General features: G+C 40.9%; 1 protein-coding gene across 4 annotated transcripts in view; it reads left to right on the plus strand.

The window, feature by feature from the left end:
• Nucleotides 1-27,269, plus strand: part of Sema5a (semaphorin 5A) — a 487,535-nt gene that overhangs the window by 228,316 nt on the left and 231,950 nt on the right. For all 4 annotated transcript variants that reach the window (XM_029565663.1, XM_008837641.3, XM_029565665.1 and 1 more), the window contains 2 exons: nucleotides 1,815-1,914; nucleotides 17,474-17,519. In XM_029565663.1, the coding sequence (XP_029421523.1) occupies nucleotides 1,815-1,914; nucleotides 17,474-17,519 (146 nt within the window). The remainder of the gene's footprint in view (nucleotides 1-1,814; nucleotides 1,915-17,473; nucleotides 17,520-27,269) is intronic.

Raw genomic sequence — 27,269 nt, forward strand, 5'->3', positions numbered from 1 at the left:
ATGAGGCAGAGCCGGAAGGATGCATGGTCTCCCTTTGCTCTCTTGCCAGTTCCTTTAGGATGTCTGCCCTGTGCTTCTGGAAGCAGCCGTCTGTCATTTGTGTTGCCTATGTTCCCATCAGTCACCAGTCTCAACTCCCACATGTATAATTCCTATAACTCTACGAGCACCTGTGAATTATATTCATGTTTATTGAAGATATTAGTACTACTGATTGAACGATAAGCTCTTGGAAGAATCGTTTATTGATAACTATTTTGAGGGAACATATGAAGTCTTTATGAGTGGTAACAGATTATTTATGCACAGACAGTGGTCTGTGAGCATCAGTAGCCACAAAACTGCCATTTCACTAATTAGTGATCACTCACCAGGGACTGGTAGATTGGTAGGTACATAGATTTGTTAACTGGCTGGTGACTAGTTGGTTGGTTGGTTGGCTGGTTGGTTGGTTGGCTGGCTGGTTGGATGATTGGTTGACTGGTCTTAATAACATTTTTATAGATCCAGTGTCTTGTATGCACAAAGTTATAAATGGGCATTTATTTTAATAAATTATGGTAAACATGAAAAAATTTGTGTAAAATACTGAAAAGCAAAACCCATCAGGATAGCATATAAATTAAAATTTATAAAATAAGTCTTTCTATAAGCTCAGCCTTGATTTTCTTTAAGCAGAAAATAGCTCACTCAGTTAATTTCACTTTCCTGCCAGTAACTGACAGTGAAGATACTTTGTTATAAACCTCCTACATTGTTTCAACAGGACCTGCCACAGGATGAGTATTCCATTGTAGACCTGCTTTTAGCCTTGGTATTTGTTGAAAGAGATTATTGCCTTTTCTTAAACCAACAACGTCATTGATTTGACAGTTGGCATTCGCCTGTCTAGTTAGTATGATATTGTTCGAAATACTAAATCCAAGAAAAAAAGAACGTCAGATTTCATGGTTGATTGCCAAGGATAATGATAAAGAACCCTGAAACCGGCGGGAAACTTGTTGCATGTTTTTTCATTGCCAGAAATGAGCTACCAAAACTTCCAAATGGCCCATGAATCAGCATTACACCCCTCTTCAAATACTGTCATTTCTTAATAAGGAGGCTCTGGACTGGAGGCCTTCTAATAAGAGTTAACAGTGCTTATTAAAAAAAAAAAAAAAAAAAAACAAACCTGTTTCCATAGAGTGGCTAGTTCCTGATTTCTCTTAGAAATAACACCAGTGGGACCTGGAAGGATCAGTGGATCTTTCACTTCAAAAGGACCAAATGTGTTTAACAAGTGTAGTCATTTGGCCAAAATAGAAACCCAAAAAAACCAGGAAATGGAAAGTCTCATTTGTAAGAGGAAAAAATTCCCTCCCCCACGTGCTTTGTCCTCCTTTCTAAGGTGAGCTTTCCAGAATATGCAGTGTTCAGCCCTTTCCAGTCAAGTTAAGCAGGAAATGGTCTTGTTTTCATTCTCTAGTGCTCTGATGAGTCATGTGACTGATGTTATTTTTCTGCCCATCCGAGAGACAAAAGGAACACACACATCTGGCTTATAAATAGGAATCAAGCCCTGATGCCTAGAGTGTTCTTTATGGAGTGGCTGCCCTCTGTGTTTTATACTTTAATGGTGTGCTAATGTGATATCCTGACCAAGGCCTCCAGTAGCTCCTAAGTGATTGTCTAGGGGAAACTTGAATTCCTCCCTGAACTTGGTGTTTGCTACCTGACATGCTTTTCTGTCATCCTCAGAGGAAAAATCATTCATTTTTGTCTTTTATTTACTTATTTAGTTTCATTATTATTATTATTTTTTTTCTATTTAGAAATTGGCCCCTGGTTACGGGAGTTCAGAGCGAAGAATGCTGTGGATTTCTCGCGGTTGATATTTGACCCAGGACAGAAAGAACTTGTTGCGGGAGCAAGGTGAGAACAGTTGTGTGTTACCTCCGTAGGCATTTTCCGGTTTCATTTCGCATCTGTGCAGTTACACTGCGAGTTTCTTGGCTGAAACTGATGAGTGCTGAATAATGTAATTTTGTCTAAGAATGAAGTGCGGTGTGCATGTTGTACACTGCATCCTAGAAATGTAGTCAATGGAGTCCTCTGAGCAAGTGGATCAGCGCCTCTCAGTTCTACATTAGCTCATTTCTTCCAATCATAAATCCTAAGTGTGTGTGTTGGGGGCAGGCAGGGTTCTGTCAGCCTGTGCCCAATGAAGCCCAGATTTCAAATCCAGGCAGCTTGACGCCAGAAACCATGTTCTTAACTTCTATGTCTGTTCTTCAGTAGAATTTTAGCAATCCAATGGCCCTCATGTGCATCTAAAGACCAACCATTAACATTCTTGGTTACCGTGACTAGCCCTTTGCCAGGAAGCTCAAAATTCAGGGGCGTTATCGTCATTACAGACCTCTTCCCAGTGTGAAGAAATTCCGGGGTGAGGGCAGCACATGAGTGCAGATGGACATTGCCATCACTGGAGCACAGCCCACAGGTTAGAGTTCTCTCCCTTCTGTTTACTGCCATGTCCTTTGAGAACATGTGCAAACCTGTGTTCAAGTGCCCTGTCCTGTCAGTGTATACCATAAAACATATTATATTCATCTCAGATAACTGACATTCAGGTCGAAGAAGGGTGCCACATACAGACCCACATTCTTCAGGAACCTAAGGAAGGTACTTTGGGCAGTGAAGTGTTCAATTCTTCATTGGAGCATTTTTCTAGATAATAAAACATAATTTTGTAGATATAGGAGATGTAAAATTTCCATATAGCCACAGGTAGGCTTTAATGTAGCTTATGATCTGGATTCTGTAGATCATTATAGAACCTTCTCTAAAACCATCACTTCTATTCTCAAGTTTGGTTTCAGACACCTACATTTGGGAAGGACATGGGGGTTATCAGCCTCTGTTCACCAAAACTTCCTTTTAGATTCTAAGGAGTCTTCACATCAGCCTCCAGTGATGAAGGTGGCATGCTGTGCTAGTCTAACTTTCAGAAAATGGAGAGAAGGTGCCTCAGTCATGGTGCAGGGCAGATGCCTCTGTGGATGATTATGAGAAGACTGAGTGTGGGCTAGACAATTTCTTGGTGTCTTTTCCTCTACTTTCATCCATTGTTAGTACAAGGGACTTTCCAACAATGACTTCATCAAATTTTCTCATTCACAGTCTGGGCTGTATATTAGAAATGTTTTCAGCTGGCCTCCTGGTCTCCAGATTTTTCTATTCCTTATGCATATGGTGGCCAACATCCTCTTTGCAAATGCCTGTCTCTGGGAGCACCAACACTCTCCCTTGGCATCCCATGTCCCTTACAATTTCTCCATTTTATTTTATTTTATTTTATTTTATTTTATTTTATTTTATTTTATTTTATTTTATTTTTTTCCACATAGTCTAAGCATATGGACATGTTTAGGTCTCTCATAACTGTAGAATATAGTTTCTTGCTTTTGGGATTTGGTGATGTGGTTTAATTTTTTTCCTGAATTGCTGGCCTACCCCTCCACTACTCCATTCCAGATTCTCTGCTTCGGTGGACGTTATCATAGAAGCATCTGAATCAAGATCCTTCACTGGTCATGCACTTTCACATAACCTGCTCGGTGAGGTCCCATTAGCACCCAGGGGTCTACTCTCATCACTGCAACTATTGAAGAATGTTGTACTTTTTAGTCACAGACTTGAACCCTTACCCAGATGGTGGAGGCTGTGTCAAACCTTTCCTTCCTTCGTTTCCCTAGAACATCGCACAGTTTCTTCCCCTTGTAGAAACTCAAAGATACCAGGTGATTCAGCAACCTCGCATCCAGGATTTGATTATCCCTTTCTGTATCTGAGAGGCATTTCAGGGAAACATGTTTATTCCAGATACTTACACTTAGGAAGGCCACAAGGTTGGCAGGCTCTATACCCCAAGACTCACCTTTAGAATCTCTCTGATCCAGGGGGCTGAGAACACATCCTCAAAAGCACATGCAAAGATAACTTCAGCTTGTGCTGCTGAATTTTGTGTCCCTCACTCATCTTACAGACCTTTGTAAAAGGCTTTCCAATATTGATGAGAGTCTCCCCCCACCTCTGGAGGCTGCTTGTGAACAGGCCGTTGCATCTCTTCTGTTGTAGAATTTGGCATTGGGCCAACACATAGGCTTTTCTTAAAGAATGTGAGACGACACAGTAAGTTGAAGATTGGGACATGTTGTCTTCTGTGCCTGTCCTGGGTTGAGTAGTGGTTGGAAATTGTTCCCAATGAAAAGTAGGGGCCTCTCTACCTGATCAGCTCCAATCTGTCCTTCTCCACACGTTGTCCCCTTAGCCATGCTGGTAGGAAATCGACCTGTGCCTGTGTCACCTGAGCATTCAGGGTAATGTCCAGAACAAACAAGAACAAACTTGTGCTCAATGCACCTGAATTTCAGATAAGCAAAATGTAATGTTCTATTGTAAGCATGCCTCAGGAGCCTAGAGACTTGTGGGGCTTGGGCTGCTTACTCTTTGTGTGACACATTGTAGATAAAGGAAGGACAGGAAGAGAGGAGTGGTTTGACTTTCCCTAGCTTAGTAACTCAGAGCCTGTTTCTGAGCCTAATTTTCTTATCTTCAAAGTTGATATAATAATTTTTACTCCTTTCAGCTGTTGTGAAGATTAAATGAAATAGTGCCTGACAAATGATGGTTATATTAACAGGCTTCTGGTAAGCAGACAGCCTAGGGAAGCTGTGAGCTACTCAGATGAATCCACATTTCTGCAAACATTTCAGGCAGATGAGGCCAAAGGAAGAGGACAGGAATTTCATCTAGGAAATTTGGTTGGGATTAAGTTTGAGAAGGAGTCTGAACCAGTTATAAAAGTTTAAAAATATCCCAGCCCTCAGATTCCTGTCGGGAAGGCATGACCTAGCAAGAGAAGTTTGGATAACAGGTGTGTTTTTCAGAAATCAGTAATGGTTTAAAAATAAAAGCTGTGGAAAAATAGAATGATGCTTTCCTTTTTACATTGTTTGCACTGGACACCTTGAAGCCATGTATTGGATGGTTTAACTTTATACCAGTGATTCTTTCTGTTCCTGAAATTGAATTCAGTTGAAGACCCCTTGCACTCTTTGATAAAGGGAGTTCATTGTGCTGTAGAAGAAAAATATCTCCTTAGGCAATTTGTAGTTATGTAGCCCCCGACGGTATTTGAATCAGAATCCATGCAATTTCTGGAAGGGTTCATACAGTTGCCATTTCTAAGGCAACCATTATCCTTCATATTTCTCTAAATGTGTTGGCATTCAAACCCTGCTTTATGCCAGCATTGTTAAAAATTAATAATGTTTGTGTTTTCAATGATTACATTTTGGTATCTTCATTTTAGAAAATGTGGAAAATACGGTAATATAAAAAGAAATAAACACTGTTTCAGAGATAGTAACAATTAACCTTTTCAGTTACTTTCTTGTGATATTTGATTTCTATCAGTTTCTACTGTAGAGGTAATATTTCTTGATTGGCTGTCTACTTCTTGTCACAAAATCTATTCAAATCAATTTCCCTGATATAAAAGAAGAAAAAAAAATCAGAGCTAAAGAATATGTAATGGTGTAGAGTTTTGCTATGGATAATCATGACGGTAATGTCAGTGAAAGCACTTCACAGACTTGCTAAAGCCTGCGTTCTGTTGTACATAAAATTGTAGCAACAGATGCCAAGAGAGTGATCACAGTTTTATTTTGCAAATGTTTTCTTTGTTTGATTCAGATTGATTCTGAGGGTGACAAGTGATTTCCATCCCAAAGTTCACTGATAAGCGTAGTGTGATGAGTTCTAATCATAACATCACATAGAAGTCAGCTTGGTCCACACAGTATGGCATGGTGTTTGGTGTCAGGGTCTTTACAAGTTAGCTACATTTAATAACACAAAAACCTGGGTAGTCGTGAGTACTTATCAAAGCATCTGCAATGCATGAATTTTTTTGCCACAGAACCATGGGGGAAGATATTGAGGTACTCTTTATGAATATTTAGATACCTTTTTTCAAACTGTGTGACTTAAATGAAAGCAGTGTTTAACATGTATCTCCATTTTTCAAATGGGTTTTTATTGTGGTTTAAATGGGAAATGTCCCCCACAGACTCATGTGTTTGAACATTTGGGCACCATTTGGTGGCTCTGTTTGAGGAAGTTTTTGAGATACAGCATTGCAGAAGGAAGTATGTCCCGGGGGTCAGGCTTCGAGAATGTACAGTCATCCCATTTCCTGCTTGCACTCTCTTTTTCCTGTGGCTGAGACATGATCTCTCAATATTCTCTTCCTGTCATTATGGACATCAAACCTGGAAGCTTGAGACAAAATAAACTCACTGAGTTGCTTTTGGTTATGTTATCACAGCAACAGGAAGGTAACTAATACAACATCTTTCATTCTATTTGTTTCCTGCACTTCCGTTATTCACTTCCTGTACTTGATTTCTGAATCTTATTCTTTTCCAACAATCTTCAGTATAAGGAAACCATATACATAGATGGGCACATTTATAACCTGTGGTATTTTAGTCAGAATGTGACCCTTTTAGGGCTTGTGAACCAACCATAAATCCACGTGGCCCAGTCATCTTCCTGAATAAGGTAGTGAGATTAAGAAACACAGTTCTGATATGGGTATTAGATAATCATCATGATTGATGACAAATTTAATTTATATTCTGGGAAATAATTGATTTTAATTTTATCAGAGATCCCTCATGAAGTGGCCTCATTTTAACAATCCCAAGTAGACAGATGATGGATATGTATAAGTTGCCCTGTATACCTGATCTGATGTGAGGACCAGCCATAGCTGCACACCTTACACATCTCATTACAGTGCCGAAACCCCTGGGAAGGTACCACTCAGACTCCAGGCGGTCCGAATTAGCCGAATTTATTCAGCTTGCCAGTGACTGCACTCCGTAGGCCGGGATTTTGAGAATGCAGTCCTGACTCAGAGGAAAATAAAGCTTTTAAAGGCAAAATCCACATACTGATGGGATGGTACAAGATTTACTCCAGAACAAGCAGTCACATGTTTGCTTCTGAAGTGGGTTAGCAAGTAGTTACAGAAGCCAGATAAGTCTTAACTGGAACCTTCTGGGATTATGAGTGTGCTCCTTTGGGATCAGCTCTTTTTGGAACTGCTGGCCCTGGGCTAGGGTAGGGTCTGAGATGGCTCACCAAGATGGCAGTCTTACACAAAATGGAGGTGCTCAGGCTATCACCATCTGATCTCACGTGTGGCCCAACCAATAATTATGCACGCTCTACACCTGACGAGATATCAGTATCACTCTTGAAGCATAACCTTTTGTACTGATCCATTGTGTACCAGCAGCACATGAACTCCGTGCACATATCCCTCTGGTTCATTAGTAGAATCAGATGGCAAATGATTTATAATCCTGTACAAAACCAGTATAGATTATTGATAAGCATTTTTATTATAAAACTAGCTATTTCAGTTATTTAAAACCTGAATACTTGGACTAGAAAGATGGCTCAAGTGGTTAAGAGCACTGGCTGTTCTCTCAGAGAACATGGGTTTATATCTCAGCACCACCCACATGGCGACTAACAACCTTCTGTAACTCCAATTCCAGGGGACCCCACACCCTCTTCTGTCCTCCATAGGCTTTGCATGACATGGGTTTACTTACATACATGCAGGCAATGCATACATTACACATTAAATAAAAATAATAAAAAAGGCCCTGAATACTTTCAAGATGGGGTTTAGTCTGCTTTAAGATCACAACAAATGGATTGTTTGAGTGAGATCAGTGTATTTTTGAGCCATTTGTTTTGCTCATAAAATATACTCAATGAACTGAGAATTAAAATATAAGTAAAAGATTCGCATACTTTTGCTATGTTGGGGTTGAATTTGATTTATGTACTCAGAACTGCTAAAAACTTAAACAGATCACAATTTTGAGTTTACATCAGGCATACAATGATCACGTATCTCCCTCAGCAGACCACTGGCAATTTTACTATTTGCAGTGAATGGGCAGGGAGTCACGGAAGGAAACATTGGTAAGTTTTCCTTTGAAGGAAGAAGAGTAAATGCCTATGGTTGGTTAGGGTGCACAGTTCCTAGACAGAGGTGAGCTGCTGGTTTCTAACTGGTTGAGCACTTTCTTTTGTCTGTTTGCCCCAAGTTGGTTTTGGCTCGCTCACATAGAGACCCAGGGCGCTAGAGCTCTGTCTCCTTAATGACCTCCCAATTAATTGTTATAACAAAGCTCATATTCTCATGCCAAATAAGGAGACAGGCTTCCATTTAATTAGAGTGATTGTTTTTTTCTCTTAAAACAAATTTTCCACTGCTTCTAATCAAAGTGTGTATGGAGAGGGGTGATTTTCAGACTCAGATAAAGTTAACTTTTCTAAAATTGCCTAATGTCATTCTTTTTTTTTTTTTGGTAGCTATAATTCCTGGTTTTGCCTTAAAATTTAATCCCAGGTTGAACCTACTAGAAGCAATATATTATTAAGAGGAAAACTGAAAATGCTGATGAGATCAGGTCGGCTTCTCCCAGGCACGTTCCCTCTCACTTCTGAAGGGTGATTTAGCCAGGCTTACACATTAAAGGTAATGTGTGCACAGGAGAAGGGGTCAGCTTTTCAGCCTGAATGCAAGAAGCTGTATCTCCCTCATACACAGAAACCTGGAGGACTGATGATGTGGGTGCTGTCTTATTAATTGTGATTTAGGAAAAGCACTTGGTGGTGGACAGAGGGATGGTGCTCTTCATCCCTGTCCTTTGTTGCCTGACCATTCCTGAAATTGCTTTAAGCCTTACTTTTTGGACTGAATTGCTTTCTTCCTATCATTGTCCTGGAGGCCAGTGTTGCATGTTCTCGAGCTCAAGGTTCTTTACTTATCTTCTGCCTTCTTCCAACCATGTGTTCCTATTTTCTACTTAGTATGTTTGATTGATGAACTTAACCCATGGAGTCATGCTTCTTTAAAAAATTCCCTCATGAAGACACCCATCTTTGACCTGTGGCCGCTGCACATGTACACAGGGGTACAAACATGCATAGAAACATACATACATGTACATGTACACACACGTGCACATGCAGATACATCACACATACACATAGCACACATAGGTACATATCCTCAAATACACCACACATACTACAACATGCATACACATACACACACACCCACAAATGCACCACACACACACACATACAAATACACCACATGCATGCACACATACAAATATACCACACATACAAACATACCACATACACATGAGCCCACAGAAATTTGCCACATATACACATGCAAACACACACATATACATCACAAATATATCATGCATGCACACATAGACCAATATGCCTCACATATACATGCAAGCACACACAAATATACCACACACACAAATACATCACAAATATACACACAAATAAATCACACATGCACACTCACAGAGACAAGTACACCTCACATACACATGCATACACATACATCACACATAAAACATGCAAATACACATATATATCACACATACATGCACATGCACAAATACATGGCACAAACAAGCACAGTTCATCATCATCTGGCCTTGATATCTTTTGTCTAGTGTGCTGGATAGCTTTAGTGTCAACTTGACACACCTGGGTTGAGGGAGCCTCAATTGGGGAATTTCCTCTATTGGACTGGCCTGTGGCCATGTCTGAGGGGCATCTTCTTGATTGTTGAGTGCTGTGGGAGGGCCCAGCCCACTGTGGGTGGTGCCACCCCTGGGCAGGTGGGCCTATGTTGCATAAGAAAGCAGGCTGAGCAGGGGCCAGGGGAGCAGGACAGTAAGCAGCGTTCCTCCATAGCCTGTGCCCTAGTTCTTGTCTCCAGGTTCCTGCCCTGAGTTCCTACCTCGGGCTCCCTGATGAAAGCGACCTGGGAGATGTAAGACAAATAAACCCTTTCCTCCCCAAGTTGGTAGTGGTCAGAGTATTTTTTCATAGCAATGAAGAACAAACTAAGACACCTAGTATGTATTAAGCATCAATATACCTATGGATCAGAGAGGCATGCCTCTATGCTTAAGACCCCTCTGTGCGCTGACCCTGGTCTGAGAATCTCTGTGACCCGGGAGAGAGTGCGTAGGACAGATAGGTAGGGGTCTATCTTGAGAAAGATTTCTAACAATGTGTTGCTTGTGCTACTTCTTCCATTGTCTTATTACTCCTTTCATATATATATGCTTTGCATGCATGTGTGGTGAATGTACTCGTGTGTGGAAGCCCAAGGTTAATATCAGGAGTCTTTCAGGATCACCTTCTGTCTTCTTCATTGAGGCGAGGTTTCACCTGAAGCCAGAGATGCTGACGGCTTAGTTTAGCTTGATCAGGTCATCCCCTGTCTCTGCTGCCCAAGAGCTGCAATTATAGACAAACTAACCACCAGACACTCAACATGGGTCCCGGGCTTCCAAACTCCTGCCCTCTCGCTTGTGTGGCAAGCACTGTAAACACTAAGCCATATGGCAAGCTCCTTTCCATTGTATAAAATGAAAAATCTTTGTAACTTTTTCTGCATTGGGGTTTGGATAAGATAAGCCTAGCCAAATATTTACTTATTTAGTTAAGTAGTAACTGCATAATTACATAACATGTTGTGCTGGATAGCTTTAGTGTCAACTTGACACACCTGGGTTGAGGGAGTCTAAATTGGTGAATTCCTTCCATTGGACTGGCCTGTGGCCATAACTGTGGGACATCTTGACTGAGTGAAATGGGAGAGCCCAGCCCACTGTGGGTGGTGACACCCCTGGGCAGGTGGACCCATGTTGTATAAGAAAGCAGGCTGAGCAGGGGCCAGGGGAGCAAGCCAGTAAGCAGCATTCCTTCACGGCCTGTGTTCCAGCTCCTGCCTCCAGGTTCCTGCCCTGAGTTCCTACGTTGGGCTCCCTGATGAACTGTGACCTGGGAGATGTAAGACAAATAAACCCTTTCTTCCCCAAGTTAGTAGTGGTCAGAGTGTTTTGTCAAGCATTGGAGAAGCAAACTAGAACACATGTATATAGTTATTTAGATATTGAAACAACGAAGTAAGAGCTCCCTTTATGAATTTGAAGAATTATTCTACGAGGTACGGTAATGATTAATCAATATGCTTAAGCTGTGTGTATGTATGTGCTACACATGTATGCTACCTGTTTTGAGTGTGAGAGCTTCCTTCCAAGCCAGTTCTTCATGGGACTCATCAAAATGCATTATTTTATGTAGTTTGTTCTTTTAAGACCCAGATTCATCTAGTATTTATGGAAGCTACAGTATGCTATGAAGTATCTTAGGAATTCAGAAATGAAGATGAAGCATGTTCTGGTCCCAGTGCAAGAACTGGGGAACAACGACCTCCTAGTTGGATGATTTCTGTCCTTTGTAAACAAAGGTTTATTTAAAGTACAGTCAGGTTTGTAAATGGTCTTGGAAGACTCCCAGTAAAGGGATGTGATGGTACTTGAGGCAAAGAAAGCTGCACAGAGAAGGCATGCAGTTGCCTGGGCTTTGGAGATGCTTTAAGTACCTGATAGGCAAGCAAGAGTCTCCCAGGAGAATCACAGAGCTCAATGAGGTGGAGAAGAAAGCTCTGCACTGTGGGGTCGGTAGCTGATTCAGAAGGGAAGTGAGTGTGGATGAAGAGCCCAAGTCAAATGTGGAACTTGGACGTGGTCTTCGAAAGCGGATTGCATTGCTGGTAGTCATAAAAGTCCCCCTAGAAGCACTGAGCCAGGCCAGGGGCGCCCCTCTGGTCATTGTAGACTGTGAAAGTCCTGTAGACTCGCCCCCAGTCATTCCGTGTGACACATAGAGAGCCCCTGGTAAAAGTGGCCGGAAGTTCTTGTACTCTGAGCAGAATGTGCCAGGGACGTCAGAGGTAGATACAGGGTCAGAAGTTGTGGCTTATGTAGGAAAGAACTTAAACTTGGCACTTCATACCGGAAACATAGGTAGAATCAGGCTTAGAGACATTTTTCAGAGTTGATCCTAACAGTGAATAATAACAGAGCGAGGCACTGAGGGCAAAGGGTAAACGTGACTTTGGTGTCTTCCGTGGGAAGGGCATGTAGGTGAGTGTTGTAAGTCTTTGGTTATCCAAAGTTGTGTAAGCAACAAATATCATAACTCTGAAGATATTCCAGAAAAATAATTATACATGTAGGTAGTTGAGATAGTGAAGGTCCCAAGGAAATCATAGGTTTGAGGAGTCATAGACATATTCAGTTGGTATTTTTTAAGGCGAAAAGTTATCTCTCTTAATTGGAAAATAGAAAAGAACAGATCACCGAATGGACCCATAAAAGTGAAAGTCCTGTGTTGAGCTTGGGACAGGGAGTTATCACGTTAGAGATTTACAAGTCGTATTTAAACATAATTACATTTAAATGCCATTGTGATTATTAGAAATGTTGATGTATAACTTTTACTCAAAATACGCTTTCTGAGAAAAGGTTTTCCTGGATTTTATAATCTCTGACTCGCCAGCCCCAGCAGGTTACTGAAATCTTTTGTTACTTGGTTCTTACTAAATAAGAGATTCCCGATCTATTTCTGAGGCTTTAGTTTGTTACTTTTTATTGTTTTGGTTGTTTTGCTTTGGTCTTGTTTTCCTTTTGTTGTTTTGAAACAGAGCCTTTGTTCGTAGCCCAGGCTGGCCTGAAACCCTGTGGCAGTCCTGTCTTGGCCTTTTGAGTGCTGGAATTGCAGTTGTACAAGAGAATGTCTGGCAAGGCTTTTTCTTTTTTTCATTTTCTATTTGTCTTTTTATGATGCTGGGGATTGGAGATTGCACATAGGGTGTTAAGTGAGCTGGGCGAGTGTTCTAAATCTGAGCTATGTCTCCATGTTGACACATTCTAATTTCTTTTTCAGTTGTAGAGAATGAAGCTGGTGCCTTGTACACATGCTAAGCAACTGCTCTGCCATGAGCTGTGACCACAAATGACTGACATTCTTCACATTTAAATATAAGACATAACGAAGTAATCATAGTAACAGTGTACAACGTAGAAATAAATAAGGTATAAACGTGCTGTTGATATAGTTTGATGTAAGTTTTGATTCACTCTTTGGGTCATTTCTAGTATCCATTACTTTTAAGGGACTGGAAAACCCTTTTTGGGTACAGAATGAAGTGAATCAGGGTATATCAGTACTGCACACAGAGAACAGAAATAAACCATTTAAACAATTCAGAACTACTTACCCTAGCCCAAAGAAAAGATATTTGCTGCTTTCTTTCTTTTTCTCATTTTAAATATTTTATTTGTTTATTTTAATTATGTATATTTGTGTTTATTTTGGTTTGAGGTTGTGCGTTTGAGTGTAAGTCGAGTGCCCATGGAAGCCAGAAGTGAGAATCAGAATGAGTTATAGCGGTGGTGCCTTACCTAACATGGGTGCTTAGTTTTGAACTTGGGTCCTCTGAAACTTCAGTACAGGCTTTTAGTGGCTGAGCCCTCTCTCCAGCCCCAGTATTTATGACTGAACTCATGACCAAAATACAGATTTTGTAATACATTTAAAAATATGTTACCAAAATACCTTCTAGAATTCTAAACCTATGGCATAAATATTATCAATGGAAAATACTATTATAATACTTGAATCATATGCCATCAAGACCCTACCACTGTCAGAGGAGCTATTGACAGTTGGTGGCTACTGAGGGAGGGTCACTCTCTTTGGGGGATGCAGCCTCTAAAAGCTTGTTCTGCCCTTGGACGACCACACATTCATGTGAAAATGGGCAGTACTAACTGGAGTCCAGATCATTAACAAGTATAGCCACATTGAGGACATGAAGGTGGGAGAGAAGCAGGTGAGGTTGTTAGGAGGAATTGGAGGGAAAACATGGTGGATGGATATGATCGATATGCACTGTGTAAACGTACAAAACTTTCAGAGAAATGAAATGAATTTAATTCAATGAAAACGTTAAAAATAATAGTTGTAGGGGGCAGGAAACATGGCTCAGCAGTTAAGAGCACTGGCTGCTCTTGCAGAAGTCCTGGGTTTGAGTCCTAGCATCCACATGGCAGATGATAACAACCATCTGTTTCTCCAGTTCCAGGGGATCTGACTCCCTCTTCTAATTTCCCTGAGCATTGCACAATACAGGTGAATATACACTCATGCAAGTAATACACTCATATACATAAAATAAAAATAATAAATAAAATATTTGTAAAAACGTATTTTTAGCCTAGTGTGTTGGGACATGCCTTTGATCTCAGCACTTAGGAGGCAGAATCATGTAGATCTCTGTGAGATTGAGGCCAACCTGGTCTATGCAGTGATTCCCATGACGCCTAAGCCTACAGGAGGACCATTCTCAATAAAGCTATTTCCCCAAAAGTGTAATTTTAAAATATAGCTTGTTAAAGCCCTGTGAAAAAGTACAAGGAAGAAATGTTTTCTAGAATGATGTGACCACAAAAACAGACAGGTGTTTAGAATTTTCCTCCATCAGCAAGCATAGAAATGCATTGGAAATAGCGATTATAAGCAGCTTGGAACCTGCATAATTAACTTGTCTTCCTGTTCCCTGAAGTCAATATTGAGATGTTAAGGATTTACATTAGAATAGCTTCTGTAAAATGTTTTGTGTATTGTAAGATCTAGTTACTATTTTTTCTTCAGTTTCAAAGTGGTTCACTTTTCAAATCTTCACATCTATTAATGCAACTGAAACTTGGGTATCCTGTCAAATGCCACCGTTTCTGACAGTGTGGTGGTGGGATACTGACAACTGTTGGGATAGAAGCTTGCCTTTGGCAATACAGAGTGGACGATTTTGACATGAATATAGGCCAGACAGAGTTTTTAGTTGATGTTACTCACATTTGATAGTTTATATGAAATTAGTTCTGTCTTCAAATTGTTCCATGACCAACCTTGCTCTAAATGTTCATTAAATGACAATAAAAATTCTGTCTCCATTTTTGGAATGTTTTCTGTAGATTTTCTTACTTCCCTGTCTCCATTTTTCTCCTAGTGCAGGCATTAGCCTCCTTTCTGTAGTGACTCTCTTCCCATTTGTAAGCACACCTCCAAATTAAAGTGTTCAATAAGAGCACAGATTTTTTTTCTCTAATTTTACAGCCATATTCAACAGAGGGCAATTGAGTTATTCTGTGAGATCATCATTTTAAAACTCCTATGTCTTTCATAATCAGTGGAGGTCAGAGTTACGTTTTATGCTGTGTCTAGATGAAATGAGTCGTCCAGTTAATATGCTCATTATGGATCAACCTTTTCTCTAATATCCTCTGAATCCTAGTACTTCATATGAAGACACAATCCAACCTCACCTGTCAAGGTCTGCACTGCACAGCTTCATAGGGAATAGATTGTTGGGTTTCATAATTTGTTGCTAATGTGCCATTGGGGAACCAGATGGGATCTGGGGATGAGGTCTTGGTCCTAGATTCAATAGGACATAAACTCCAGGGGAGACAGGGACACCTCCTTGGACAGCTACTGAGAAAAAGGATGCATGAAATATAATGTTGTTACTCGGCATCTATGAAATTTAATATCTTTATGACTTGAATTATTCAGTCTGCTGGGTCTGTGGAATCCTCACACCATTCCTCATTAAAGCAACATGCTTTATTGTATGTGAATGTACAATGTCTAATTCTATTCCAACACATTTGGAAAAATGTTTAATTTTATTTCTGAAATAAAGAGAGACAAACTCATATTTTAAATTACAATAGTCATAACAAACCAAGTTTACCTCTTGGCAAATATTGCTTCTTATTTTTGTAATGAGAATATGGAAATAGAATGGTTTCCTTAAACTGTATAACCACACACTTTACCATCTAACCTTTTGCACCAAGACCTTTTCCTGTGAAGAGCCACAGTGTTGCTTATTACTAACCATTTACATCTAAGGGTGTTACAAAGATTAATGGGACCACTTAAACGCTTTGAGCTTCTCACACATTGCCCTATTAGAGAAACTGACGCTAAGTGCAACATTTGGTTAGCATTCTTGGTTGGCTGGGAGCCAGAAACATTACTCTTTCATGTTGGGAAGGTTGGTGCCCTTTCCTGTGGACCTCACATATATTGTTTTCCCACCTCTGTGCTCACACAATTGCAAGATGAAGTGCTTGCCTCTTCTGCAGTGCCCTGGAGAACAGCCATTTGCAGCAAACATAGATCTTACTTTGTGGAACCAGTGGCCCAACATCTGGGAGTATCAATTTTGTGTTCCTTTGTGAAGATTTTCTTTCTTTTTGTAACCTTTAACTTGATAGGTCATTGACCTAAACTGTGATAGATCAACTTGTTGTGAGAGATTTGAGGTCGTGTTGTTCAGCTGGATTGGAATTTTTCTTGCAGCAAAAAAGTGGTCTCAGAGCTAAACTTTTAAGTGAGTAGTTTGAGAAAGAAATTGAGATCAGTGGGATCCCTCGTGTTTTCTTCAGATCCTCAGGTTCAAGAGTAGTGGTAACCACTCAGGGTTTCACTGAGATTCATTTTTTAAAATAGCCTTTAAATATTTGGGAATTGTAGTAGATGAGTACTAAAATGTGTAGTAATGTCTGATTGTAGTATAGACAGACCCATCAGAGCATTTAGTTGATTAAGAACACTGTTCTTGCAGAAGACCCGTGTTCGAATTCCAGCACCCACATGGCAGTTAACAACTGTCTGTAACTCCAGTTCCAGGGGATCCAACAGCCTCTTCTGTCCTCCGTGGGCATTACACAACATGGGTGCACTTACTTACATGCAGGCATAACACTCATACACATAAAATAGAAATAATAAATAAAAAAAAGCAGGTACCAACTCTGTGCCTTCCAAAAACTAGAAAAATGTAACCAACTGATATGAAAAATGGACACTTTGTAGACACTGGGATTATATAAGGTTTTGGTTTCAAAATTGCCAAGTTAGGATTATCAAGATTTTGTGGTTTTCATCTGCCTGTGTTTGTAAATAAATATTGCCACAAATACTTTATTAAAGGTGTTTATATAGATACTTTTGACCTGCTTTATATGGTGAGGTTTCCATCATATAAGATTCTTTTAACAATATAAACAGAAAGTCTTGTCAGAAAGTTATTGAAAGGTAGCCAGGTCCAGCATCCCCTTCAAGGGCACACTTCCAGTGACCTAGCCTTTCTCTACACGGCTGTGTTGCCTACCAGTTCTTCCATGTCATAATAATGCCACAGCTGGGAACCAAGCATTTAGCACGTGGACCTATGGCAGACATTTCCTACCCAAACTACCGAAATGGCTATACGTTCATCCAACTCTACTGGTCATTTTATATACCCAACAGTTAAAGTGTTATTTAATTTGTTTTTCTTCCCCAAATCTCTGTTCATGTGTCATGCTTATGGACTTCGACTCTTTTTGATCTATGAAAGATAAACCTTCTTTCTGTTTATATTTTGTAGAAACTACCTCTTCAGATTACGGCTGGAGGATCTGTCTCTGATCCAGGTAGGTACAATTTATTTTTCTTAAGCTTTCATTTCCCATCCCAATTAACTTGATATTCAAAGACTGAAGACAGATGCGTGTAAAGCTGTGAATCGGGGATGAGCAGAGTTTCATTTCCTTGCAGTCAGGCTGCAGGTCTCTCAAGTGCTCCATTTAATGTGAGTCACCACCTCCTTTAACTCTCAATTAGCCTTCTCCCCTGCATGTGGTCTCTTCACTTCCTGGGTATCAGCCTGATTTTCTCTTCATCGGGGAGGACAGCTCACCAGAGCATCCTGTGAGGCCTGTGAGCATCCCTTTCCTCTCCTTAGAGCAGTCATTGATTATTTAGTTTAACGCAGTCTGCTACCATGTCATGAAACATCTTTTTTCTCATTTGTTTATTATTACATAAATATGAATAGATCAGTTAAAAGCCACATAAAACAAAGTGTGAGTGTTATCATATAATCATGCAATTTATCTACATTTTGTTGTTACAGTTTGGAGAATGAGCCTGGTACCCTCACACGTGTATATTTGTTTCAGTGGCCGATCGCATTGGAAGGGCCGTCTTTCTTCCTCTAGTTATTTTTAGAAAGTCTGGCAATCAGGGTCTTCTGGAAGGGAATGGGGGAAAGTACTGCATCTCCCCCACCAAGCTTCTGAGCTTCCTGTGCGCCATGTGAGAATCCCTGGGCTGTGCATACTTGGAAAACAGGCTTCAACCAATTTTACTATCACCGTCATAGCCAAGGCTTTAAAAAGTGATTGGAATGACTCCTCTATAATGCCTGTGCTTGGGAACATCCAGAAAAGTCAGCTAGGCTTTAAAATTAGGACTAAATTCCATTTACCACTGTCTGAAATTAAACAATCCAACAATCAGAGCCAATATTGGTACACTACAACAAAGAACCAGTCTTATTATCAGTTTTCTCTTGGCAACATCCCTACAAATCACCCCAGGCCCCTCATCTCCTGATGAAAATAACTGAAGTCACTCAAAAGATGAAGCCCAGGTGTTCAACAGATGTATACAGCTTTGTTTCTCAAAAGTGTTCATAACAAGCCCTTATTATAGTTTTACCGTGTTTAACAATGAATTATCTATTTACTAAAATTTAGTATATAACCCAAATCTTTAACTGGTCTACCTGATTGTTGAAATTGTGAATGTGCTAATAAATAGTCAGAATGATCAGTAAGCTGCAGACAAACTATAACCTTAAACAGAAGTAGAAATACTACATGATCTCGCCAACGTGTAGAATCTAAAAATGACCACTCCAAAGAAGCAGCAAGAAGGGCATTTGCCAAGGCCTTGGAAGGCACTGAAAGAATCGGGAGAACTTGGTCAAAGCACACACAGTAGTTAGATATTAGAAATAAAATCAAGAGATCTACTGTTCAGCATGATAATTACAGGTAATAACAGCGTATATATACTTTAAAAATTGGCAAAAGTAGATTTTAAATTTTCTCTCCAAAAAACATAATGTGTGTTAGATAATGCACAGATGACGTAGCTTGAATTAGCTAGTCCACAATGTATGCACATATAATAATAATGAGTTGTACTCTATAAATATTTTTAGCTTTATTCAAAATTGATCTTCAGATTAAAGTAAATTTCGAACACAAGTATAAAAAGTATTCTAAATAATCTTCTGAAGTATAGGCCTCTCAGCACATAATAGCTGTATAGTACACTCATTGTGATTCTTGTGGTATAATGTAACATCTAGCATCTCGTATGTGAGTAATGTGCTGTGAGCTGGGGAGATAGCTCAGTCAGACCTGAAATTAATACCAGAACCCATATACACAAGCCAGATGAGGCAGTGCGCACTGCACTTGTCATTTCCATGCTGAGGAGTCAGAGACACACAGTTGGATCCCTGGGGCTTCACTTACTGTCTAGCCAGTCAAGCCTACTTGGGGAATTCTAGGCCAGTGAGAGATCATGCCTTTTTAAATAAGCTGGGCATGGTGACACACACCTTTAATCCCAGCACTCATCACTTGGGAGGCAGAGGCAAACAGATTTCTATGAGTTCCAGGCCAGCCATCACATAGAGGGACACTGTCTCAAAAATTAAAACAAAACAGGTGTTGCCTGAGGGACAACAGCCGAGGTGTCCATATGCAGGCACACTCATATACATATACACTCTTACAGCATGCGCACCTGCATACGTGAACATGTACACACACAGAGTGGACTCCGCAGATGTCTGTGGAGAGACATATGCCACATGTACATATTTTTTTATTTCCCTCTCTTCTAGCTCTTGGGGTGCAGAAGTTCTAGAAGCATTACAATTTTAGTAAGTGAACACACTTAATTTACAGTGAGCTGCTAAGTAGAATTCTCCACTGTAGGAGCTCAGTATTTCTTGGAGATGTTCTGATTCCAGGACTGAGAAAGGATAGCGTCAGATCAGATTGAAGGAACTTGTTTCAGAAATTAAGGTAACAGTCAAAGAATGGCAAAGGTGTATCCAAAGGACTCGGGAGCGAGTGAAATGCTCACTGAGGACATCTGGGAAAGTTGGTTTCCAAGAGATGGTAAAAGTAGCAGATTATTAAACGTAGAATCAGCTAAGAATTCATGGCATATATTAACAAAACAATAAATGATCTTTCTAAAACAAGGGACTCTAGATAGGCTGACTAGACTCAGCAGATGGCCTTGCACAGGGGAATGGCTGGGGGCACTGACAACACAGTAGACAGCAACAGGGATGACAGAGTATATGGGCTCCAGTTGGGGGGGGTATGGGAGGATACCAGTGGGGATGGGGTATAAAGATGATCATTTGAGATATTCTGTATGAAATACACAAAGAAATCAATCCAATCAATCAATGAGGCAAAAAAGCCAACTATAATATTGAAGGGTCTAATAGACGATTATGCCTTGGCAACTCATTTGTGACCCTTGGGTGGCAAACATATCAGTTTGAGGACAGCCAGCATATTCACACTGTCGTGGAGCTTATCTTAAAATAGTCATTAAGAGTGGAAACCTTGTACCCTGACAATGAAGAAACCTGCTGCATCCCCCGTAACTCCACCAGTAATGAGATTCAGAGTCTGATTTGTTGCACCTCCATGACAACCCACCAAAAATTAAAGCCAGTCTCATCATAGGAAACCATCTCTCAAGCCCAGACTGGCTTCGACCCTTCAAATACCACAGTCATGTGATAGAAAGGTATGAATGTATGAGTAAAGGGCTGCTCCATCAAAGAGGGGATAGGAAACATGACAAGTGCTATGCTTCAGCCAAACTGATTCTTGGAATATATATATATATATATATTTGGTTTAAGAAACCTTATAAAGACAATTAGCAGGAGTTCATGTATCTGAACACCTATTCCTCATCTGGTGGTGCTGGTGCTGCTTGGGAGGGTCGTGGAATGTGTAGGAAAGGGAGCCTTGCTGGAGGAAGCTGGCCCCAGTCGTGGCTGGCTACAGGGTGGGGAAGTGGGGCTTGACGTTTTATAGCCCTGTCCTTTTTTTTCACTCTCTGCTTCTTGGCTATGGGTGCAATGTGACCAGCTGGCCTCTGGTACTGATGCCTTCCCTGCCATGGCCCATGATAGAATCTGTTTCCTTGAACTGTGAGCCAGAAGGAATCCTTTCTTCCTTAAATTGTCTTTTATTAGGAATTTCACAGCAGCAAAAAGAAAAAATAACTAATACAAGAGGTAAAAGATATATCGTTTTGGTAATTTTCTCTTAAGTAGCTTAAATTATGTGTGTGTGTGTGTTTGTGCGCATATCTGTGTATATGTCTCTGTATGTATTTATCTCTGTGTATCTGAGTGTAACTGTGTATGTGTATCTTTGTGTTTATCTGTATATATATGCGTGTATCTGTGTGTATGTATAGAAGCTACAAACACGTGCAAAGATAATGAATAGAAAAAAGCAAATGTGATAACATATTAATTGGAACGTTGCTGTAAATATTGCACAAATTCTTTTTAAAAATATTTTATTTATTATTTTTATTTTATGTGTATGAGTGTATTGCCTTCATGTATGTGAATGCACCTGTGTTGTGCAATGCTGCCAAGGTCAGAAGAGGGCTCCAGATTCCCCTGCAACTGGAATTATGTGTATCAGAATAAATGCAGAAGTACCCGGGCTCGTATCTGCCATTAACATGTGTGTAATGTTGCTATAAGGACATGGAACTAACTGTCCTTTTCCATCATCACTGCATTTGCCATGGGTACCTTTGACAGGAGTCACTGAGGTCACTGATAGCAACGAGTGCTCTTACTGAAAAAGGGGAGCAGCTCAGTGTCATCACTTGTGAAGCCTTAAGGTCTGCTGACACAGAGCCTCGCAAGACAGTGACATCTGAGTGGTGGCTTTGGAAACAGCTCTGATGGCGGATGCAGGCGGATGGCATCATCTGAGCTGCAGTTCTCCTGTCTGTGTTCGCTGGTTGCCTCCAGCTCTCTGGCCTAACTTTTACTTAGTGCTAAGAGAGACACAGCAAGTCTTTCCCTCACTATTTGTTTCTCACGTATCCTCACTAAAGAGGTCTTCTAGATTTCTATGAATATTTTATTTTAATTCAAATGAATATTTCCAAGGGTAAAAAAATAATAATGGAATAATCACTCTGCCAAACAAAGGGCTGCATTGAGCTTATAAACAGTGCAGAGATACCAGTGGGATGGCACAACCTGAAAAGGTTTTGCTGTCAAACGCAAGGAACCCAGGGTCCCAAGTTTTACCTCCAGAACCCATAAGGAGAGAACATCCTCTCATTCCTTCTGCTCTGACCTCCAGGCATATGTCCATGTCCGCACTCGCGTACACACACACACACACACACACGCACACGCACACGCACACGCACACATGCACACGCACATACACATAAAAATGTAACAAAAAATTTAAACAACAGCCAAAACAGAGCAGTGCTGCCCAGGAAAAGAATGTGAGTTTCAGGTAATTCACAACTATCTACTAGTCTCATTGAAAATGTTTTTAAGGGCTGGAGAGATGGCTTAGAGGTTAAGAACACTGGCTGTTCTTACAGAAGACCTAAGTTCAAATCCCAGCACCCACATGACAGCTAACAACTGTCTTTAACTCCAGTTCCAGGGGATCCGACAGCCTCTTCTGTCCTCTGTGGGCATTGCATGACACAGTTGCACTTACCTACATGCAGGCAATACACACATACACACAAAATAAAATAATAAAAGGCTTTTAAAAAGAGAAAACTTTTTCAGTAATACACCTTACTTGTGTCATTATATCAAAGTCTTAGCAATCTAACATGGAATCCTTACAGGAAATTACTGAGATACATTGAGTTCATTTTTTTGAAGTCTTGGGTATATTTTGTTCCCAGCCCCTTTTCATTGACGCATCCAAGTGCAGGTGGTCGGAGCTGCCTACTGGGCAGTACAAGGGTAGGTAATGAGTAACGGTCGTTACGACTTGTGTGCTTTTAGTTACTTAGAGTTCTGTTAGAAATTATCTAGATTGATTTATACATTTCAGAGTAATCATTTCCTCCCCCTCCAAAGACATGCAAAAACTACTAAGTGAAAACAGAGTGCTGAGACCCACCCAGGAGGACACCAAATTTGAAGGAAAATAAAGTCCAATGCTTGTGAATGCAGTCTGGCCGGCTGCAGCCTTCACGTGGCACCTGGCAGGCCCTGCTTGTGGCTGCCCGCTCTTCTAGACAGCACAGCTCTCAACAGGCTGCTCACTCACTCACTTCCCCCCTTCACCTGGGCCGCTTCTGCCTCTTCTACTGGTGTCAAGATGCTTCCAGATTCCCAACCTCTTCGTTGCTTCCTAATTTAAGCATCTCCCCTTCCTGCCCCTCTCTGCTAAACTCTTCACCTTGCCTTCTTCATCCTGAAAATCAGTCACTCCTTGATCCTCACTTTGGGTATTGAGCTTTGTAGCCCGTGGAAGGCTGACAGGCATCACTGAGAGACTTCCTGTCAATACAGCCTTTTCTTGTGACCAGTGCTCGTGCCCCGTGTTGGGCTCCCCCGTGTTGGAGGAGGTGTCTCTGTGTCTTCACCTACTGCATTAGGCCCCTGCTGCAAGACAAAACAGCTGCCTGCCAGTGTTCTGATCCTTCATCCTCAGTATATTTCCTTCTTATCTTCAAAATTTTTGTTTATTGGGGTTGGAGAGATGGCTTAGTGGTTAAGAGCACTGGCTGCTCTTGCAGAGGACCTGGGTTCTATTCCCAATACCCACATAGAGGCTAACCACCATCTCTTACTCCAGTTCCAGGGAATCGGACGTCCTCTTCTGGCCTCCCTGTCTGTGGCATGACACAGGTGCACCTCTACACATGCAGGCAATGCACTCATACACAAAAATATAAATAATAAAATATATATTTAAAAACAGTTTTATTTACTGTCTGTGGGGATCTTGGTTGCATGTGTAACGTTACATACATGTGGAGGTCGGAGGACAACTATGGGATTCAGTTTTCTCTGTTCACCACGGGGACACTGGCAATCCAAGTCAGGTCATCGTGCTTGGGGGCAAATGTCTTTACCCATGAGCCATCTCCCTGGCCCTTCCTTTGTCCTTTAACTTCATATTACTGGGCATGAGATAAACTTCATGGGAATGCTCCCTGAAAGAGGCACTTGAAAACCCACATGCGTGCACGCTCTCAGCTCTGCCGAAAGATGTGCCTGACCCTGAAATGGTGACTCCTACACAGCAGCCCCTGCCTTCATTTCCTCTGCCTCAGATTCTTGCTGTGTCTTGATATTGGTTTAGCGTCAGTGATAAGCAAATGTTACATTGTGTTCCTTTTTCCTTCTGTTTAGTGATCCTTACAGAGTTCTACATACCCCAGCCAGGGCACGGATTTCCTTACATTACGTTGTCTGTTGTATGTGATCACGTAGCTTTGTGGAACCCTGGTAACTCCACAGTGAGAAGCCTGGTTATAATGTCAGATTGCCTGGGAGACTTGATGCAGGGAGTTGGAACCGAGTAAAGGAAACTGCCAATCAGGGAGCGCTTTGCTTCTGCTTAGGTGACAGCGAAGACAGCAGCAGTGAAGTCCTTGAAAGCCTTGAGCAGAGACTGCAACACAGTTATTCTACCCAAGTGGTTGTGACCTGATTGAGGTAACTCTCCTGACGTCACCACAGGAATATTTGCATATACATATGAAGTAAATGGCTGTATCTGCAATATTTGTTGTGAATTTCAAGCAAGCATCTCTCTAGCCCCCAGTTGTCACATATTTTCAATGAGCTGTGTTTCTAGTCTATGTCATGAAGATTACATGATTACATCCACAGTATTTTTGATACAGAGAGAATTACTCTCTTTATAGTTCTTAATAGCTATAACCCGGGACATGTTTAAATCTTAGTGACCATGTCTACAGAATCTTTTGGGATTTTTGTATTTAAATTATCTTATTAATAATGAGATTAAAATTTAAAATGGATTAAATCAATTTATAATGCATACTCTACTGGGTCATAACACTCTGATATAACCACTCTGTTGGAAAGCTTCTATATAATCTAAAGAATGATTTACTAATTAATAATTTAGAATAACTACTCCAAAGAGATAGTCATGTTGATTAATTTTTAAAATTATGTTTTGTATTTATTGGACCAAGAGGGATGGGTCTCCCTCGTGGCTCTCAGAAATCGTGGCACCAAGCTTCATCTTTCTTTAACACATATTCTTAAAATCAGTTTTCTAGAAGTGGAAAAACCTCAAAGATTTTTTATTACATGCTGTCAAGAGTCAGAAAACAAAGGCCGTGCATCATAAAGTTGTGTTGCACACAGCAGTGCCCATTTATTTGCATATCATTAGCATGCAGTCATGCTAATCAGGAAAGTTGAGCATAGCCAACAGTAACCACCAGAGCCTGAAGTATTTACGTTCTAATGCTTTGCGAGAATGCATGTTATTTTCACACCTGGTACATAGCAAGTTCTCACTGTTTCTTGATTGAATGAATGATTCAGTGTCTTGTGTTTTACAGTGTCACACAATGCTTGCTTAGTAAGTTTATTTGCACTTCCTAACACTATAACCCTATGGTCTGGTGAAGTCCTTGATTCATGGTCTGGAACCCAAGACAGTCTTACCTTCCTACCCGGTTCTGGCATCTTCTGTGTCTTATTTCCTGAGCAGCATTTCTGCCTGGTGTTGTTTCACGTACATTTTTTTCCCAAATACTTTATTTTCTTCCTTTTTCAAAACTTACTAAGTGTATTTGTAGTTGCTTAGGCATACTTTATTCAGACGATGAATAAGGTGTTACTGGTTTCAAAGTGTGCTGATCGATTGGGTTAACTCACATTAACAGACAACCTTGATCCCCTAATGGTTAAACATTACCCACAAGACTCGTTTCCGTGTGTCACAGTCCAGGGCACGTTTTGTGGAGCTCTGTTCGATGCTGCCATTGGGGAGCATTGTGTTGTAGTTTATACTAGCTTCATCTTCCCTCCACGCTTCCCAGGGCTTCATGGGAGAGTGAATGGAGTGGTCTGAACATCCCTTCTCAAATTCCATTGGCTAAAACTCAGCCCCATAGTCTCAATAAGCTACAAGGCAAGCTGGCAAATGTACCCTCTCTTTTAGCCAAGAAAGAGCAGAAAACACACACATCACACCCGAGCAGGCAGTAGCGACAGAGCTGAGGAAAGACGGCAGGTCCTTCAGGACACACTCAACGGCTCCGTTTTCTCCGTCCACCCTCATCACCTGTTCTAATTTTTGTACTGTACACAAACAGATTTATTCATGCTTCTGACATTTCTGTGAATAATAAACACGTTACTCTGAACAAGCCACTTGACCTTGCTGGACCTCAGTTTTCTCCACAGTACATTTTGGAGAGGTGATTCAGGGAGGGTGGATCGAATTTTTCCTGAAGTCCCTGTCAGCACTGGAGTTTAAGGTCCGCCCTCCTCCACCATTGCTTACATGATGCCTGTTTCCATGTCTTTTAGAGAAAGCTCTCCCCATTAACGTGACATTGTGCTTATTTGATAGGGCTTTAATGTTCTAATTTGTAGTGAAATAATGATGCTAACAACTGCAGTCATAATGCCCACACAGCCCTGTTGTGCCCCTGTCCTGGGCTCAGTTATTTGAAAGCATTTTCCCAGTTATGCAGAAGGGTTATACTAAGTTCTACTAAGGTCTGAGTGTTTGTTTATTTCATAGAGGAGTTCAGGCCCCAGAGCTTCTGTGACTTCATCAAGGTACCCACTCGATATGGAGCCACATTCAGCTTCTGACCAGGTATAAGGCCCTCACAGGAAAATTGCTGCTTAATCTCTGAACAACTTATGCTCATTTTCCGTCTCTGATATGGCCTATTGTTGACCCGTGGTCTGTAATTACTAAAGATCTGCATTTGGCATTGTAATTTACACATAAGTTTTAGGTTGCCTTCCTTGAAACCCACTCTGACACAGGGATTCACAATGTGTGGTCTATTGAGGGTAAGGGTTCAGGAGGTAGGAAGTGGGGGGTATTGCAAAGAAAGGGACCCAGCAAAGTGCCATACTCATATCACAGCTGGGACACACCCCCAGCAGGACCCCATAGGAGGTTGTGTAGTAATAATAGCTGGTGATATCGTAGTAGGGGGGATGGTCATTTGTACCCAGCTTTCCATGCCCTTCAGTTAACCTTGTGTTTTGCCAAGGTTGGAGACATGGAAACATAACTTCTGTTGTAGTGACTCTTGTCAAC

Source organism: Nannospalax galili, unplaced genomic scaffold (assembly GCF_000622305.1).
Source record: "Nannospalax galili isolate Female #2095 unplaced genomic scaffold, S.galili_v1.0 scaffold698, whole genome shotgun sequence".
In the NCBI taxonomy this organism is placed as follows: domain Eukaryota; kingdom Metazoa; phylum Chordata; class Mammalia; order Rodentia; family Spalacidae; genus Nannospalax; species Nannospalax galili.